At 43.1% G+C, this 15,198-nt stretch overlaps 1 protein-coding gene and 1 pseudogene across 1 annotated transcript; one reads left to right on the plus strand and one right to left on the minus strand.

The window, feature by feature from the left end:
* Positions 1-1,411: 1,411 nt before the first annotated feature.
* LOC120694141 lies at positions 1,412-2,589 on the minus strand (annotated as a pseudogene).
* A 4,107-nt stretch (positions 2,590-6,696) lies between these two features.
* Positions 6,697-12,776, plus strand: LOC120694139 (ribosomal protein S4, mitochondrial-like). The gene has a single exon (XM_039977305.1). It carries the CDS (start codon positions 8,787-8,789, stop codon positions 9,846-9,848), a length of 1,062 nt encoding a protein of 353 aa, XP_039833239.1. The 5' UTR covers positions 6,697-8,786; the 3' UTR covers positions 9,849-12,776.
* The last annotated feature ends 2,422 nt before the right edge of the window (positions 12,777-15,198 follow it).

The following is a 15,198-nucleotide window of genomic DNA, read 5'->3' on the forward strand; positions in this document are numbered from 1 at the left end:
GCAGATTCCGCAGCTGCCACTGTTGGAACTAATGAAGCAAATGATTGACCCATCATATCATCCAAAGAAACGGAAAATACCAAAAAGTTCAAATTGACAGCTAATAACATTGATTCAATTGGCATTGACATAATAAGAATATTTCGTCTATTAAGGAGGATTCCCCGAATACCTAAAATAGAGATGATCATAGAAAAGTGAAATATTTTATGGATCCGTTTCGGAAACATGGAATGTCAGAGAAATTCAAATTATGTGAGGCTTAGAAAGAAGTCCTGCGTAGAGTCCAGGGAGAGCCTATTTCTTTTTTCTCTAGTTACCCTTTTTCCTTCTCAAACAACGCGTTTGATTTCCTTCCTTATACCAAATTCCATCTTTCTCTTGCCGATCACATCCAAGGCATTTCGTCGGAATACATCCTGTCTTTTCACCTTTGTAGTCCTATGCATAGTCAGTACTATAGCCTCACTAGTCCTCGTCGAGGAATCTCCTTGCCGCCCTAGCCCTAGAAGTTGAGATCGTGCCCGACCGTTTTGGAGTCTGTTCAGGAGCTCCTTCAGCGCCCGGGGATTGACGTCGGACTGGAGTCGGCTCAACATGAAATCAAGCATGGTGCGATAGTCTTCTTCACGGAGCTCCTCTCCATTCTTCAGAGTAATATCACGCAATGTGTCCAGAATCTGGGCGTGACAGGCGTGGGCCTTTTGTAGAGAACTTTCCTCTCAAAGAGAGAGAGGTCGTCCCTCCCAATCAAAAGAAGGAGGGTTCTTCTGTTCTGCTTCCGCTGCCGCTCCAGGCATTGGAGCGGGAACCGCTGGAGGGATTGGAGCGGGATTCGGATGCCGCTCTTGACTGACCACAGCTTCCGGGGGAGCGGTCTGCTCCCGGGATGCAGAGTCACAGTCAGCCAGAAATTGAATAGCTCTTCTTCCGAGTTAGTGGATCCGGAGGGAGGCATTGAAGGGCCTGGGTCCCCCATTCCGTCCCAGTCGGACTCGGAGCGAAGCATCTCCCAACAAGATTTGAAAAAATCATTATCCCCAACCTAGGGCTGGTCGAGTATGAAGAAAAGAGCTATATGGGATTCGGATTACCGAAATTGGATTTCCTTTTCGTGCCATATGTCGCTTAGACTTTACTTTTGCCCCTTTCTGCCCTTTCCTCTATTTGTTCTATAGGGTCTTCGTCTCCGTGTAAAGCAAACTCTCCAAATTTATGACCAACCTTTCCTTCAGTGATCTTACAACGAACAGGAGTTTTTCCATTGTAAATGAGTACGGAGCAATCAACGAATTCCGGCGAAATAGAAGATCTACGTGACCAAATTTTCCTGCTCATCAGACTTTCTCTGTTCTTCTTTATTCAAACAGGAAAGCATCAACAAAACTTCCCTTCCATATAGATCGTCGTGGCATGAACTAAATTCTGCGTTTCCCCACCCCCACTACTGCCCGAAATCCTGCTTTGGTGGGCTTCCCCCAAGGTGACACCGAAGGTCTACCTCCTTTCGTGCCCCCTCACCTCCTCCATGAGATGATCCACTGGATTCATTGCAACACCACGAAATGGGGCGTCTGCCTAACCACCGGCTTTGTCCTGCTTTTCTAAGCTTACGTGCACCATGGTTGGGATTGGAAACTATACCAATAGTAGCTCGGCATCGGGAATCTATGAGTTTTTCAACACCCGATGGTAGCCGCACAAGACATTGTGGGGCTGGCTCCTTAATTATTATCGCATAAGTTCCTGCGGCCCGAGCCAGCTTTGCGCCTTGACCTGGATGACATTCAATATCATGTACCCATGTTCCCATACGTATATCAGCTAATGGTATGCTATTTCCTACTTTTTAATTTAGATTGAATATCGTATCTATAAGCAGGGGGGCGTGGCCAAGAAGCAGCCAGCTGACTGCCCCCTTCAACCCGACCTTTATTCACTGTGCGAACAAGCTCTTGGAACCGAAGGTATGTATGAGCATTCTGGGCAGGTCGCAAGAAGCCGCTTTTAGAAGGTTTGGAGCAATCGCAATTTATCACCATATTACCCGCTTCCAATTGATGACTGGCTAATATATAAGTGTTGACCTAAGCCCCTGTGCAGTGGCTCGGCTCCCGAACCGTACGTGAGCAGCCTCGTACGGCTCTTCCTAAGAAGGTCGAAGCCCCTCTCTATAAAAAAGTTCGAAAAGCCTTCGCCCTCCTATTCAACGGGGCTATTAGAGAAGCAGCTTCGTTCCTTGACTTCTTTGCTTTTTATTTGGAAGGGTTTCGTTTCTGATACCGGCTTTCTTAGTTACGAGCTCACTTTCGCTGACTTCTTCCTTAGTGTAGTCTCGGTAAATACTTTAAGACTCCGTTCCTTAGCCTAGTATATATCCACAGCTGACGTGACTCCGTACCGACGCCTTTCCCTTTGTAGACGGATAAATGAGTCTGTAACCTTCGCTTTCCTTCTCCTTTTACGAGCTGTTTTTCCAGTTCCTTAGTATTACTTAAAAAAAACCTACTCTGTCATTTCATAACCTTAGCCGAGCCGAGGCTAAGTGACTTCGTAACCTTAACGTACTTTTTTCATACTTTTTCCCATCAGGTCTAACGGGCTTTCGTCCCTTCGCCTATAGGCGGCGGCTTGGCTTCGCTATCGCTCATGACTTGGTATAGAAATCTCTCCGTGTAGTGTAGTGGTCGGCCTTCCCATCTCCATGCCTCCTTCCTTACTTTTCTTATAAGCCCTTGACTATGCAAATCTAAAGGACAGGGGGCTGTTCACCTTTGCTTTTGAAACTTAGCTAAAATTAAAAAAGAAAGAAAAACTCAAGACTCTAGTAAAGGCAAACGGGGCTCCCGGGACGTCTGGCAGAATGCTTGGCCTCCTGCGCCAGAAGCGACACCCGAAGGGTGAGCTTCTGGCGGTTAGCTTAACGTCAGTAGGCATTCTGGGCTGGAAGGAGGCAAGCAAATGAAGGGAGGCATGGAGGGCCAACTACAAGAAGCAAAGCTTTGTAGAAGCTTCTAGAGGCATGAAGGTAGGAAGGCCGACCACTACATAAAGCGTAAGCAAGCACTTGCCTTGGGAGCAAGCTACCTTTCTTTGATCCACTTTCCCGGGCAGGGAAGAGAACGAAAAAAGGCAAAAGATAGTGGCCGTGGTGGATTCGAGGATCTTACGCGGCGGAGCGAACTCTTCTATCGTCTTTAATTTCCTCTGGCGGCCGGGCAGCACCCCTTCGATCCATCGTACTAGAGCGATCCGAGAAGAACGATTAGGGTCATATTCGATCCTTTCCACAATGCCAATAGACGAAGTGCTTCGTTTTTTTTCGCTGCAATCGCTTCGATCCACCCCCTCGGTGAAAAACTGTAATACGCCCGGAAGAATTCCTCCCTGCGGACTTCCCCGTACTCAAAGTGAAATGTCTAAGTGCTCTCCCCTTTAGGCTTTGTATCATTCTATCTCTCGTCATCACTCGATCAAACCTCTACTTCAATGGAAGCTCCTCCTACTACTCCTCCTTATCCTTCTCACTCGTCGTTTCGTTGGTCTTTTATTGGTCATTGATTGTTTAGCCTCTTTGACAAAGTTAGTAAGAAGAAAAAGTTCTATTATCTGTTCTTTAGTTGGTGATGGCAACGCAATCACTCGAGCTTTTGTCGGCCCAGGCCAGACTTTATTTTCAGGTTTTGCTTTAATGAGGGTCCGGATCCCCTGAGATGTTTTACCAACCAAGGCCAGAATGTCATAACCAAATGGACTCAACATTTCCAATGCTCGCCGGCAAACCGTGAAAGTAGTGGCGATGGGGCTCTTGATAGCTACAAGGAAGTCGTCCGCATAACGAGCATAGCGGATCAGGATGTAAACCCGTCGAACCTTTAGTCGAGACCAGCGAATGTGACTCCCACTCCGTCACTCTTGGAGCACCACATCCTACACTGACGAGTTCAGCCGAACACACAAAAACCAATTAAGCTAGCTAGAAGTGTAGATCTTACTTACAACCCACTTTACTGTTCCCTCTATCCTTCCATATTCCTAAACTCTCAGTTAACTTACTATCTGTTAGTCAGCTTACTGATCATGGTTGCCTTATTTCTTTTGATGCCTCTTCTTGCACTGTGCAGGATCCGTCTGATTGGTCTTGGCCATCGCCGTAATGGGGTTTCTCTGATGGATTATCTACATGTGCCTGCTCACTCTGCTACTGCTCTTACTAGTGTCTCTTCCTCCACTAGTAGTTTTTAAACTTGGCATCGACGCTTGGGCCACCTATGTGGTTCACGTCTTACTAGTCTTGTTCAGAGTGGTGTTTTAGGTCATGTTCCTAATCTAAGTTAGTCTCCTTGTGAAGCTTGTGTTTTGGGAAAGCATGTAAAGCTTCGTTTTCGTTCTAGTAACTCTAGGTCTATGTCACCTTTTGACTTAGTACACTCTGAGGGGACCTGCACCTTTGATTTCTAAAGGTAGCAATGGAATAGATAGAACATAATTTTGATTGATGATTTCTCTCGTTTCACTTGGGTTTACTTCATGCATGCTCGCTCTCAACACCTTGTAACCTGGTTTGGCAAACAGTCTTGACTCATCAAACGTAACCTACCCTGTTCCCTCGGCTGGCACGACATAGAACGGAACTGCAATTGGCTCGGCTGGATCCATTCCCTACTCATTCTAGTTTATAGTCAGGTTTGCGAGCTGCCTTGGGAAAGAGAAGAAGGGATCAAAAAAATAGCACCAGAATCTCATACATTGGTCCTGGTAAATCCTTTTTTTCAAAAAATCAATAGTATGAAATATTTCATGAACTTACTAAAACGAAAAGGTTCAGGAAGGAAAAAGGGATTACGCTATTTATATATATCTAATTTTTACCAATCCTACTTGAATTGCTATTTAACCATAAAAAGCTATTTCAATAGGAGTTCCAATTGTATAGTTAGAAAGAACATCACGAAAATATATTCTAAGTTTAAATCAAGGAGCGATTCGCAACAATCAGTAGTTATTCGTTTTGCTTTATTGTTAGTAAATCACTATTGGATTTTTTCTAGCAAAAAAGAAAAAATCTTAGTAATCAGTAATCGTTCTTGGATTCAAAGATTTTTCTTTGTCTATTTTACTTTTAGTCGAATTCCTAATTGTTTTAATTGTGTAATCTCCAATTATGGAGATTGGTAATCGACTCAAAGCAATTTTATTCTAATTCAATTCATGACGATCATAAGTAGAAAGTTCATATTCTTCAGTCATTGATAAACAGTTTTTTGGACAGTACTCAACACAGTTACCACAAAATATACAAACTCCGAAATCAATACTATAATTAAGCAATTGTTTCCTTTTAATATCCTTTTCAAATCTCCAATCCACAAGGGGTAGATCTATCGGGCATACGCGAACACATACTTCACAAGCAATGCATTTATCAAATTCAAAGTGTATTCGCCCCCGGAAACGCTCCGATGTAATTGCTTTTTCATAAGGGTAGTGAATCGTTATAGGTAAACGATTTGTGTGGGATAAGGTAATTATGAAACTTTGACCAATGTATCTTGCGGCGCGTATTGTTTGTTGACCATAACTAATGAACCCAGTTAGCATAGGGAACATATTCTAAATATATATGAAAAAGGTATGTTTCTTTCTCTTGTTTGAGAGAACTTTTGAAAATATTATTACTGTTATTGTATTATCTTATTTATAGTGAAACTAGTTGGGAAGAAGTTGTTAATAAGAGATTGCCCGGAGAAATAGGTAAAAGAAATTTCCATCCAAGATTTCATAACTGATCCATTCTCATCCTGGGTAAAGTCCATCTTATTGTGATAGAAATGAAGAGAAGAGGTAAGAGGAAATTATACAGGCTTGCCTACAATCCCTTTTCTTGTCAGAAAAGCAATTTCACCCCTAACTTAAGATGCTTACCTACCACTACTACTGGCTGGAGGCAATGGCTTTAGGATATGCCCTGACCGAGCTACGTATCTTTCCTATGGGCAAGACCCAAGGTGAAAAAAAAGTACTAGGAAGAAATGTGCTTTTTGTGCGTGCTTTTTTTCTAGCAAAAGCAAATAATCTTGCTGCAATAGAATTTTGAAAAAGCTTTAAAAGAAAAAGAGCAAAAAGGAAAAAGGAACTTCAAAATCCCGCCTCCTTGTTAGGAAGGAAAAGCCAGAAAGCAAGGAGGTTTGGTTTACGTATGGCGGAAGGTTACATTTTCCAGTCGGAACGACGGAGCTCTAAATAAAAGGTATGAAATCCAATCCCTTATCTTTCTTAAGCGTAGGGATGAAAGCCAAGAATGAAGTCGTCTCATCTCGTATGGTAGCCTATTCTTTACCTCTCGTTCCTGGGTTGGATGCAACATTTCTCTGATGTTATAGATAGGTGAGTTGAGCAATACTAGTTTTCGAGGATTTCCACAAGTCCGTCCGAGTTGAGGGGCTAGGGCTTGAATCCGGTCGGTTGTCCGAGTCCACAAATTCATTTATGTAAGCCAGCTCTAGATCTCTGGGTCTCCCTTTTACCCCTCTAATTCCCTTGGGATAAGGTTCCAGTTAGTGAGAGAGAATGTACTTTCACTGATTGGATTGTTCCAGCTGACACTTCGCCAAGCAGAAGCAGGAATCTTGTCCTTTCTTTCCGCCCACCCAACTATAATAAGAGTTATAAAGCTCAATCCAAGACATGAAAGCGGATAACCAAGGTAGTGTAGTCATTGGTTGGAGGAGAGCTAGTAGATCGGACACCTTCGCCAAGCCTGAAGAAAGTAGGTAGCGCCGAGGTTATCACACCAGATTGTAGGAGGGGAAGACGAAGTACAGCCTAGTTCAGAGAGTAACGATTGAATCCAGGTTAATTCAGCAGCAGCTAGAGCAATACTCCGATATTGATTTGATTCTCCGCTACCCACCAAGGTAGAAGATTGCTTGATCCGCAAAAGAAGTATGCTTTATTTGCTTATAGAAAAAAAGTATACGCTTTTTCAGGGAAAGATAGACAGTCTATCATATGGAATAGGGCATTCAGCAGTTTGAAGAGGTAGCCTTTTTAAGTAGCTGTCTTGTAAGCAAGCGCCATAAGTTCAATCTATCTTTTTACTTCAAAGCAAGGCTATCCATTTAGCTTGTGATGATTGTTAGAATACTGGAAATCTTAACCGGTAGGAAAGTGCCTTAGCCAATTATGTTTTTTTTCTTGTTCTGTTCTTGGCAAGATTAATATGAATTCAACTCAACCCATTTCCCAAACAAGAGCTTTAACCGATTTACCGATTTACTACCTTTTCTTGGAATTGAAGGTCAGATACTAAAATCGAGGGGCGGTTCTTGTTCGTGCTAGCTAACGTATAATTGGTTTTCCACTTTGAGATAGAAACATATGCAAGCCTATCCGAACTTGCGATATAGAGCACAAGAAACATGACCCATTTTAGGCGCTATACGGCTACTTTTCCTAGATTTTAAGAAAATGGATCGGACGAAGCCCTTTTCGTGCGATAGATCACTGATTTCTGGCCTTTCTGATCGGTTCTATGGACCAGGACCGGATTCTTCTCGATTTATCTTAGAATGGCTCCTGAACCCTTTGACGCAATAGGAGTTGTTCCCAGTACTACTTGGTTGTTCTGAAGCATCCTTTCTTTCGAAAGACATGCGAATGAACTACGCATTCGACCCTTATCAACTAGGTCATCACTTGTACCAGGTCTTAGAAAGGCAGCTGCGGCACGTCTTCTCTATGGAGAAAAACCAACCAAGAGGCGATGGAACCCTCAGTTCCAATATTGCCCCGGGCAGTACTGGCCATAGACTTGAGCGCAAAGGACAAGAAGGCAGGAGCTGGTAGACAATTCTTCACAAATGCTAGGTGCACGAATGCTATCGAGTACTGTGGGAAGGTACTCACGCTAAACCGACAGTGACGCTGGCTCCATACCGGATATGATTGGTATGGTAATATGACTGTGGCCCGCTGGAGATGAAATATTCTTCAGTGGTTAGGAATCTATTCCTTTCTAAGGAAGGTCTATAAGAACTGTTTCTTTCCGAGGTTTCCCCGAGGAAGGCTGAACCACACTGGGCTAACTTGAATCTGTTTACTTCACTTCTATTTGCTCCTCCCCTCGGTGCATATTATCATATAGAAAGAAACTTAGCGTAGCGATTCCGTATCTAGTTTGTGTCTTATTATTCAACTATTTGGTGTGGTGGAGAAGAAGAATCCACAAATCAAACGAGAAAACGGATGCGCGTTAGCGCAACGGCTTTCGCGCTAGTTGCTCAAAAAATCGTATAAAAATCAATCCCTGTATTAATGGTTCTGGCGGGGCAGTGGGCGTGGGACTGTAAATCCTCTTTCGTTCGCTGGGCCTGGGCCCTTTGGACTGTAAATCCAAACGGAGTTAGTGGTTCGATTCCACTCATGAACGAGAGCGAGACTGAACGAAAGAAAATGCAAGTGAAACGAGACGAGAATCCAAGATTGGGAACATGCATTTGTCCCGCAAAAACCAGATCTTGTTTAGTGTTCAGTGCATCCTTCACTTCACCTGCAAAACCTGTCTATCTTAGTTCTTCCCACTTTCGCGCTTTCGAACTACTGCCACTTTACCTGAGCACTGTGACGCAGTCGGTCAAGTATTGATTTTCAGCTAGTATATCAAGGACTTATGAGAACTGAAAAGAAAAAAACTAGGCAAAGGAATTCTCAAAGTTCATTGAGTTAAGGGAGGACCATTCGTGGGGGGTTCGTGGAAGAGTTGGGTTCGATTCCCTTTATACGCGATGTGGCGAAAAAGACTGATTCAACGAAATATGCCAGCATTAAGATTTAAAACGTGTCGTCTACTTCCAGGAAATGTTCGGAACAGAGAACTTTCTCTAATCCAACGCCGCATTCTCCGAAGATTGAGGAACAAGAGGAGATCCATTAAAAGAAATCTTTCTCAGAGAGAAAATCTAAACAGTAACATCAAATCACAAACTACACGAAAGTTGTCCCTTTATTATGGGGATTTACCCATAAGGGAGATGCACAGAGGAAGAAAACGAACTTCATATATCCCTTTTTTACTCAATCAAGAAACAAGATCGGACGTGATTCCGGTTCGTCTCCGTTTTAGTGACACTCTTCCTCAAGCAAGGCAGCCGATAAGTCATCGAAGGGTTTGTTTGAATAATGGACTGGTAACCATTACTCATTTGAAAGTTTCCCACGGTGATCTAATATCTTTTAAAGAAAATGACGCGAGAACCCGCGGTGAAGAAATAAGGAGATCTTTCTATATCGACATATCAGTTGGAAAAATCATAGGCAAATTCCTACCGGTCAGAATCTGGAGAAGAACAAAAACAGAATGGTTCCGCTTACTCACAACTCAGAGGGGATGCCGCTTACTACTCAAATCCGGGTTTTTGCAAGAGTTGCGTTCTTATATGCAAGAAGAAGACTTAGAAAGAACAAAGAAGTTTGGATCCGCAAAAGTATGCTTAGGCAGTTCCTTCGCTGAGCACAACAGAATGAAGAGGAATTTGTTTCATTTCAAATACTTCTTCTTATTGAAAAGAAGGAAGGAGGAAGAGGAAAACCGAAAAAGAGCAATAAGTCCTTTTGTTTACAAGTCTTCTTTATATAGAAATTCGACCTATTGCTCCGGATCCCCGTTTACTAGGAAGATAAGAATCAAAAGGATCGAACTACCTACTCATTATTCGGAGGTGAATCATAGAACACTAAAAGCTGTGGTATCTTATGGACCTAACATAGGTCACATCCCTCACGACATAAGATTGAAAGATCCAAACCTTCCTCTTCGGAGCGGAAACGGACGTGGCCAAAACATATAAAAAAAGATCGGCCTAGTCGCTCATAGGGACATATCTATCCGGATAGAGGATAGTCTAGATCAATTTTTAGAAAAATCTCTCTCTATATAGATAGGTATCTCTGTGGATAGAGATAAAGATAGGGATCCCTATAAATCGAAATATATGGAAAAAGTGCACTTTTTGACTACTACTACTATTTCTTAGACTTTTTCAAGGAAACATCGTTTTTTCGATTTTTACTGAATTGGTCGGAGCGTAGACGAGCGAGCAGAGCCCAGGAAAGAGGTCAGATCGTCATAGAGCAGTCGACTATAAGTATAAGACTGCTGGCCTGAGAGAAGGCAGTCTCTCTCGGGAAACATGGTCCAATTTCTCTTCTTTCTTTTCACACGGGCAACAATTGGGAATAAAACAGACCATGAACATGAGTTTCAAATGTAAAAAAAAGGTCTGAAAGACTTATTCTTTTTTAAAAGGAGGATAAGATAATTTATAGATTATTTTTTGATGTTATTATGTGTTATTTACTACCTTTGGCTTTGGGAAAAGTTTTCTACTTTTTAAGTTCTTGACAAGTCCCAAGTGGAGGAGATTAAGAGGTCATTAAAGAATTCTTCCTTTTAGTTCTCTTCGATGTATCGATCATGCATTCCTAAACCACATAAGCCGGGGGAGATGCGCTCCATTAGACAGCCTCATAAGGCAGACATCATTGTCATGGATACGGCTTTTGAACATCGTTTTTGAAGACATCTTTCTAACGTACTCCCATGGGTTTCGAAAAGGGAGAGGAGCTGTATAAAGATCAAGTACTGGACATCATCTTATTAGCCATCGGCTTGAAGAGAGGATCCTGGCTGTCATCCCAGTCTCAGCTTCATTCCCTGGTGGAAACCATTCACTCGGGGGCGTTATTGTACTCGTTCGGTGAGCTATTCGAAGATTGCCCTGATAATTGAATTCCGGATCCACCCCGCCACTTCCACCTTAAGGCCAAACTATCGCCCAACTTTGCCATACCATAAAATTGATCCTGGCATCTCTACTCTATCTATTTGTACATGCAGCTTGAGTTCTATGACCTCGAAATCTGACTCTCCTCTTCAGGAGCCTCAGTCGTGAGTGGTTGTTTTCTTGTACTGGAAAATGGGTCCCTGAAAACAATACAATGGGGCCTGGAGTTATTTCTTCATTGTACCCAGAGGAATGAATTGAGGATGAGAGTGATTTTTGCTCCCCTCGGAGTGTGTGTATAGGAGAAAGACCCACTTCAATAGTTTAATATGGCCAAGCCGCCACGCCGGGCAAGAGTTCTAATCTTTATTCTTATTGATGGATTCCTATCTCAAAGGATAAGAAAATGCTAGTAAATGCACTCAGTCAACCGAGCAAATGTATAAGAAAGAGTGCTCCCGGAGGGAATGTAGGTTTTAAGCGAAATGAAGCACTTAATCTCTTAAGATGGGCCATGGCTACTTGGCCTTGTTGATCCGGAATTGAAAACTCCCGCTCGCTCGTGAGAAGCCCCCTTTTTCAATAAGCTCTGCATCAACCCTTTTCTTTGTAATATCATATGTGAACAAGTTCCTTTATCGTGCCCCTGTTCCCTGTTCCCTAACTGTTCCAGTCGACCAAAGCACTTTCATACCACAGCGAATTGGAAAAAATAGAACATTCTAAGCGAAAGAAGCTTGTTAAAGCTAATGATAAAGAAACAGATAGTAGTTGTTGCAAGCTAGGGATGAAACCAATCAAACTAGCTACGCTGGCTAAAGAATAAAAGTATGAACCAAGTGAAAACTTCCTTATTGTGGGACCTGGCGAAGAGCGAGAGCAAGGAAAGGTTGTGTGCGCAATAGCTATAGCAATAGATCAAATCGAGTAGTTCTTTCGCTTGTCAGCTGAACAAAGGATAGAATATACAAAGGATAGAATATAAAGATTCCTGGGTTATTAGAGCCTTTACCAATTACTAATTGTGCATTGGAAAACAGTGACAATGGATTTCATTACAGGATTGCCCAGATCAGATATATTGACCGGAGTGTTGGACAAATGCCTCGAAGGTGCAGTAGTCTCTGCCATAGCACGTCAAAAACTAAGCTTGAACTGAATGAATCTTCCATTGGGAAGAGAGCTGCTTACCAACAGGCTTCCCACCAACACAATGAGGCATGCCGGATCGGAGTTGAGAGCTAGGATGGAGCGGTTACAAGAAAAGAGATTCATTCATAGACTGAAAAGAAGGCTAAGACTCCAGTGAGTGGCTACTCGGTGGGTGGAGCCGTAGAAGAGATTCTATTTTTTTTCTTTGCGCGAGCAAGCGGAAGAGGAATCTGCATAAGCTCTTGGTCGTGAACTTCGAATTGCGGATCGGTATCGGCAGAAGCTGTAATACTCTTTCTCGAGTGTATCTGGCCCATCAGAGCATTTTGGAAGCAGGGTGAAGACTAATCTTGGTTTTAGAGCTCCAATAGAAGCATTCTTACCAGAACAAGAGTGGCAGTGCCTTCTAAATGCAATTGACGGTATTCCAGTAATCGAATTGGTAGGGACTGGAAAGAAGAGCTGAGAAGAACCGGAGTGGTTGTTCTACTTTCATAGGCTTCATGGGCCACAGCTCAGAGATTCAAGCTAGTAGTTCCTTGAAAGATAAGAAGCTAGCAGTTTTCTTCGAGGAAGTAACCGAGCAATCGAGCGAAGCGATCAAGCTGTTTCCTTTTCCGATCCGATAAAAGAAGAAAGCAAGCCTAGGAAGCTGGGCCAGGTCTTATTACTTCTCGGATAGCTAGGAGAAAGAATCACACTCGGATTGGGTGCCAGTTAGGAATCTCCCTCGGTTAGCAAGGGCAAAGGGTTAGGGCTTGGTAGGAATTCCCTATAATAGGAAGAATTCAATCAATGAAAGTTGGCGACCTTTCGAGATAAAGGAAGCTGGTTATAAACCGGAAGTAGGCACTCTGGATTCTCTGGTTTGATGGATGGTGGCAGGGGTTTGGCAAGAAGCAGGAAGGATACCGGGGAAGCAAGCCTTAGAAAATATACTAAGATAGGTCGGAGCAAGAACTAGGGATGGTTATCCAAACATGGAAGGTTGGACTACCTCTATTGACAACAGGAGGAGATGAATGACCTTATGCTGAACGACATGCTGGTTCATTCGATTAGCGAGCAGTGGGAATAGAAGAATATCCGTCGTCAGAGGAAGGATTGCTAGTACTATAAATAAAATAAAAGGTAGTAGGAAGGCTTTTATCGCCGACTGAACTGCGAAAAAAAAACTCACGATCAGAATGGTTTCTATCCGGACCATGCATCTGGAAAGCGCCGGTTCGATTCCGGCTCGTGACATGAAGAAGAAGTCCCAAACAGGGATCAGATGAGTTTGCACAGCGTTACTTTGTTGACGGAAAATCCCATTTTTCTTCCGGTTCAATGAAGACTATGCTTACTTTCTTTTCTCTTACCGGTCTGTGTTCTATCATGGACCTGTATTCCGTTCCTCGAATCGAGACTTTCTTTGTCGAGGATCTCTGGTTTAGGGTACTCCATCGAGTTTCAGTTTCTTCTTCTAATGGCTGTGTCCGTCTAAGGTGGCTATTTGAGCGATTTAAGTATCGCGGTTGTCTTGAGCTCTGGATTGATGGGCGGAAACCTGGGGCTGGGTTCGATTTCAACTCGGAGATAGCCGGGTCTATAGTAAGAGCCGCTTTGTGAACAGCATCGGATGACATAGCAAGGGTAGCCGCAATAGAGCAATTATGCCTTAAGCCCAAAACTCTTCCTTCTAGCTTACTCCCCTTCTTGAGTAGACTAGAAAGCGATTCCAGTTGATGGAAGATAGGCTAATTTAGTTGGATCCGCCTATGTCAGTTCGAGTCTGGCGAGTCGGTTTGAAGTCGGACATTGATTGACGTTCGTTCAAAGCAATCAGTTGGGGAAGCTACAGCGTAACAGCCTGGAAAACAAATCCCTGAAAAGGCTTTCGAAAAGCCATTGCCAAAAGCGCTTTCACCTACCTACTAGCTAGGGGCACAAGCCGGGAACCTAACCGGTGAAAGAGTAAGAGCCTTTCCGAATCCGAACTAGGGATCAGATAAACCTAAAGCACCATCAGTTGTGGATTCATCCACAAAGTCTTTCTACTTAGCTCGTCAAGCGAAGTAGCTATCAACGGCTTTAGCATGACAACTATAACATCAAGCCATGGTAAACTGCCAAAGCTTCTACTGTAGTGTAGCACCAGGGTTCAGCCTTCTCCTTGCCGAGTTGCATCGCCCGCATCGTGTTCAATTGGAAAGTCTGGCAAAGGCGCTTCCAACTCCTGGTTCAGGGTCTGAGGTTACCAAACAAAGATGAATCCTGCGCAATCAGAGATTAAGCCTTAAGATCCCACCCAGAAACTGGAAGAGTCGGGGGCACCTACCGAAGGAGTCTTCCCTCCATCGATTCAATGACAAAATAGCTCTATTGAGAGGGCCTTTGACAACCCTCTTGAATGTGGCTCGCTCCTAGTTTTTCTTCCCCCGCCCGTTCTATCTAGGCTGGTGGCTATACCTGATTTCGTGTCTGATCGAACTTGAAACTAGCCCATTGAGCTTCTTGGATTCCAAACCAGAAAGAAGGATCGCACACAAGAAAATAGAGTTGGAATGAAAGATGGGGTAAAGATGAACTTTATTCTCCTAGCTGCTCTCCATCCAGCAAGTTACTCTCTTTCAAAAGATGACAACTCAAGATTACCAATCAAAACCAACGCTTTTTCTTCTCCTATAGCTTCATCATTACATCTTTCACTAGTTGTTGGATGTGAGTGATGAGATCGATCCATGGAATTTTTACCTCACTCACATACTTTGGAAGATGAAGAAATTCTCTTTAATTTACTTATGGGCTGGCTCTACATGTGGTCAGATGGGTTCCCCTCTTCAGTCATTTGGTACCTCTCCAACGCTTCCTCCTATTCCTATTGATCAGATCAAAGCCAAACCTATCTAGTCTTGCACGTTGTCACCCACCGCTCTTGCCAAAAACAAAGAAATTCTATCTTGGGAACTAAAAAAGAATCGGAATGGGAAGTATTTATTTCTTGATTCTCCGGCTAGCATCCTTACTTCCTTCTTCAATGGAAATTATATGTTTTGGCTCGGTATAAACCCAAAAATGATAAATTCTCTTATTTGTAGACTCGTCTTCTTTTGGTGAAATCTGGAGAACCCAGTCGAAACTCTGATTCATGTTTGTGGATTTTAATAGCTCTCCTATCTACCCGGAAATGATCTTCTACCTTTACTGTCTTTACATCTTGAGTCTTTTGATTGTTCTTAAAATCATTGTGTCGTTACAAATTCAGTGGTTGCACCCTTGT

The sequence above is a fragment of the Panicum virgatum genome, unplaced genomic scaffold (genome assembly GCF_016808335.1).
Source record: "Panicum virgatum strain AP13 unplaced genomic scaffold, P.virgatum_v5 scaffold_3553, whole genome shotgun sequence".
NCBI lineage: Eukaryota > Viridiplantae > Streptophyta > Magnoliopsida > Poales > Poaceae > Panicum > Panicum virgatum.